Source organism: Lycium ferocissimum, chromosome 10 (genome assembly GCF_029784015.1).
Source record: "Lycium ferocissimum isolate CSIRO_LF1 chromosome 10, AGI_CSIRO_Lferr_CH_V1, whole genome shotgun sequence".
Taxonomy (NCBI): Eukaryota; Viridiplantae; Streptophyta; class Magnoliopsida; order Solanales; family Solanaceae; genus Lycium; species Lycium ferocissimum.
The window spans coordinates 32,609,099-32,613,869 of NC_081351.1; the positions used below are offsets into that span (position 1 = coordinate 32,609,099).

Genomic DNA, 4,771 nt, shown 5'->3' on the forward strand with positions numbered 1-4,771 from the left:
TATTTTCTTAGCAAGTGGGATTGTTTGTATGGATAAATGCATTAATGCTATTGCCAAGAAAAAAATCCAAACAAAGGAGAGGAAGTATAGGTGTTTGACATTTGACGTTTTATTCACTATTTCCGAAGCTAACTATTCTCTACAATTATTAAGTACATGAAATTTAGAGAATTGCTGCTGTATCAGTGGAAACTGACTTATATCACAGATATATTTTGAACTTATATTAAGTACCTCAACAATCTAACTCCCTTTGAATCCTTTCTCTGCATTCAACCTTGTTCCTTTGAGAGAAGAAGAGGTTGCATCATGCTCTGTTCTATTGCTGTTTGAACTAATTTGAGCTCTGTTTACAAGCTCTACGTAACCCAACAAAATTAGTGAATGTTTGAACCTTTTTTTTAATTCTTATGGCTATTTGTACTCAAAGTTATAAAAAGCATAATAAATAACATAATGGGTTAAGAAACCTTTTTCTTTTTTCCAGTTCTCTCTTTTTCTTTGTTTGAGGTGGAGAAAGTGTTGAACGGTGCTGCTGTTTTTATAGGTGGAGTTAAGAAACTTAGTAATGTTAGTTTCCTGGGATACTGTTCATATGAGGTTACCCTCTTTTCTCCTGAAGAAATCATTTGTCAAACTTTAAAGGCTGTTGGTTTTTGGATTTTGAATCAAGAGAAATGGTCCAACTTGTAGGTTAGATAGTTAGATAAAAAACATCCTTGTCTTTTCTCTCGAGCCGAGGGTCTATCGGAAACAGCTTCCTTACCCCACAAAGGTAGGGGTAAGGTCTGCGTACATCTTTTTTTTTTTTTTTTTTTTTTTTTTGATGACGTGGGAACCCGCAGCCGCTACCCTTCGGGTGCGCACAGGGTAAACCTAGCTCCCGTGTAATAGCTCGCAAACCACACAGGAGAGATAACCCGTACTAGGCAAGGCAAGCTCGTGGGACGAGCTCAACTCAGAAGGCAAATCCCTGCAGTCATAGGCAGGGGGTTTCGAACCTGAAACCTCCATTATGAAAGCCCTACGCTCAATCAACTGAGCTACCCTTGCGGGTAACGTCTGCGTACATCCTACCCTCCCTAGACCCCAATTGTGGGACTAACTGGGTATGTTTTTGTTAACTTGACAAGTCAAAATTACATAATAGGAGCGTGGAGCTAGAATATTTCATGCTCAAAAGTAAAATGCTAGAAATAAGTAAAAAGCAGATTGCAAAACGCCTGAAAACAGCATCCACTTGAAGCTCTGACTGCCTAACAGCAGCAGCAACTCGAAAGCTGATTTTGACTAAATTAGGAAGAGTGGGAACACTAGGGGTGAATGTTGTGAAAAATTCATTCTCTGGAAACCTGGAGTAACTGCACCTAGGTTTATATTTCCTCTCAAAAGCCAGGCTGAATCATTCTACTTTCATTGTTACACCATGCTTAAACCTTCTTACGAGTTGGGTATAAAATAGAATGATATTAACTCTCATTTGCTGTTAATTCTGGAATGATGTTATCCTTGCCTCAATTTAGCTTTCATACAAGAAAATTTATTCGCCTTTGATAGCCATTGGACGATAAAACCCACTTTACCCTCTTACTGATTGAAAGAACTTATTTTACCTGCTTGATTATGTTTGTCGTACAACATGTTCCCTAAATTATTGTAGGCCATAAATGTATCATAACTTCAAGGGATATTTAATTGCAAGTTGAGACATAATGCAAGCTGACCCTGACATCACCATTAAAAAAAAAAAAAAAAAAAAAAAAATATATATATATATATATATATATATATATATATATATATGACTGAAATAACCCAGAAAGCCAAATTATATCCACTCGTATTGTGTGGTTTGTTACATAATTATATCTGGCAAATACAGCACCAGCCTTTTGCTGGACAAAGTAACCAACATTTTCCTTGTCTAGAATTGCCTAGGCCTCTTATTTATAGGTCAGGAGTAATTGTTCAGTTGGTGGAATATTAGAGGAGTAACTGCTTCACACTAGTAATTATATTAAAGGAATATTAGCACTTGTACATTTGCAGTGAATGACTTAGAACTAGCAGAATCATGTCCAGCTGAAAGCAATCGGGCTAGCAACAACGTGTTCTCCATCTGACCACTCTAGTCGAGCAAAGCTAGTTGTGCCTGATGGCTTGGAACTAGCAGTGAATGTCACCGTGTAGGTCTTCTTTTCGTTCTTTCGACTGAAAGTAAGTGTTTGTGGCTCAACCAGAATCTTCACTTCGTGTGTTTCAGAAGAGACCGAGGCCTTGTATGTAGCTGGGTTTCCCACGTTTGTTAGAGTCCTTGTGTATCTGGTCACTGTGGGTGCACTACCATCTGCATGTTCATCCCAGGCCGTTTCCAAAGGAATGGCAAAAGATGGGTAATTAAGATCAGCAACTCTGTACTCCTTATTTTTGTCACAGGACCAGACTCTCTTCGCAATGACCTTGATCATACTCGCGCTGTAGTCCAAGGCACAAAGGAAGTTTATATAGTCATCAACTGTGAGATCATACACTAAACCAGGATTGACAGCTGCTGTTGGATTCACATGTCCAGCACCATAATCAAATGGTGTAGATGACATTCCTGTTGCGACATCATCAATTGTTTTCCCGTTCTTGTATGTGCTGTAACTAGTAGTCATCAGTGCTGACCTTATAGCTGCTGGACTCCATTCTGGATGGGCAGCTTTGAGTAGTGCTGCTAGCCCACTTACATGGGGACATGACATGGAAGTTCCAGAGATGATGTTGAAACCTACATTCCTGGTGTCTTCTTGCAAACCAGTTGGTCCAACTTTCCCTGTCCAACCAGCAAGAATATTGACACCTGGTGCTATCAAATCAGGTTTAAGTATATCTGGTGTGATAGGGTTTGGCCCTCTGGAACTAAAAGCTGCAACAACTGGCGATGGTTGAACACCCAACTTGGTACCTCCAAATGCAATTGTGGCAGTTGGATTACTGTTAGAAGCTATGTACTGTTTGATCAAGTAGCCAGCAGTTTGACCAACTGCAGCTGTAGGTATGAGATGTGCATCAGCAACCAACTCGTCTCCATAAGTGTCGGTGTTTGTCAAAATCATCCCTATTCCTCCAGCATCCTTCACAACCAAACCCTTTTGTGCCCTTGCATTCATCCCCCGATCACATACCACAATTTTCCCAGCAACTTTTTCTGGAATTAGACTACCACTTGTGCATAAATTTCCATTTGATGCTTGGCTGGCATTTCCAGCATACACTAGTGGCATCACAGAACTTGGCAATGCCTTTCCACTATAAAGTGATACTCCATTGAGCTTTTTTCCATTTCCAATGCTAATATATGCTGGAAATTCACGGTCCATAGTTCCTGCACCTACAGTAGTTATCCATGGTGCAACGTTGGATAGGGTCCCAGAGCTTGGACCGCCATTCCCCGCTGAACATGAGACAAAGATTCCTCGAGAAGCTGCAGAAAATGCTCCAATTGCAACTATGTCCCTGTAATAATCAGAAATTGTGCCACCAAGGGACAGTGAGAGCACATTTACACCATCTATGACGGCCTGGTCCAGCCCTGCTAGTATGTCACTGCTAAAACATCCTCCGGTCCAGCATACCTTGTATGCAGCCACTCTTGCGTGTGAAGCCATCCCCCGTGCTGTACCGGCGGCATAACCAAAGAGGCTAGCTCCGGTTACAACCGAGCCAGCTGCTGTAGTTGCAGTGTGTGTACCATGGCCATCATCGTCCCTTGGTGACTTGGATTCCGTGGTCTCATCAATTGCCCCGAAAGCTGCTTCATAACCTTGTGAGAAAAACCTCGCGCCAATGAGTTTCCGGTTACAGCTTGATGCGTCAAAATTCTTGCCAGTTTGACACGTGCCCTTCCAGCTCGTAGGGACTGGACCTAGTCCAGTGTCATCAAAACTTTTTGATTCAGGCCAAACACCTGTGTCCAGCACACCAATAATGACATCACTCCTTGTCACAGTCTGAAGAAAGAATGATCTACTTTCGCGTCCTTCTAGTCCTAAAAATGTAGGGGATCGAGTGGTGTGAAGCTCATACTTCACCTCCTCGTGGACCGAGATAACTCCTGGTTGCTGTTCTAGTGATTTGGCTTCATCAGCTGTTAGCTGTGTTGAGTAGCCATTGATGACACTGTTGTAGGTGTAAAGCATGTTGGCACTCTTGGACACTGACTTTAAAGATGAGTCATACCAATGGGTATGATCATCAAAATCAGCAGGCATGTTGAACTTATCCATGTGAATTATGTAAGTCTTTTTCTGGTTCTGGCCTGCATCAACAAACACATGAAACAACACTACGACTAGTGTTGAAAGAATCATGAGCCTGGGTCTTTTCATCTTTCTGAAGGTGAAAGTTAGTTTTCTAATGAAAAGGAAGAGTGTTTTTCCCTTTGGTGTGGAGAGGGTGGGGTGTTGGGTGATAGGCGCTAACTGCCTATCTAATTTAGTGCTGAAAGGTGATAATGGTTCATTGAGGAGCACACACTGGGGCTTATATAGAGTAGCCAAGGAGTGTCGTATATAATTACTTGGGTTCAAATTTTTTATGTTTATCTAGGACCCACTTACTCGACACAATTGAATTTTGTCAAAAGATTCAACTATTTTAATTTCCCAATCAAATGATGCAGCTTTTACGGAGAATCTTTTTCTATCAATTTGGGGTGTACAGTATTGTTTTGTCTGATGCATAGTCATCAAGTGTTAGGTAAGATTGTACGCGCTGTCTGTCCACT

General features: G+C 41.2%; 1 protein-coding gene across 1 annotated transcript; it reads right to left on the minus strand.

The window, feature by feature from the left end:
* Positions 1–1,802: 1,802 nt before the first annotated feature.
* On the minus strand, positions 1,803–4,511 carry LOC132033453 (subtilisin-like protease SBT1.7). Its single transcript, XM_059423431.1, has one exon. It carries the CDS (start codon positions 4,371–4,373, stop codon positions 2,073–2,075), a length of 2,301 nt encoding a protein of 766 aa, XP_059279414.1. The 5' UTR covers positions 4,374–4,511; the 3' UTR covers positions 1,803–2,072.
* Positions 4,512–4,771: the final 260 nt, after the last annotated feature.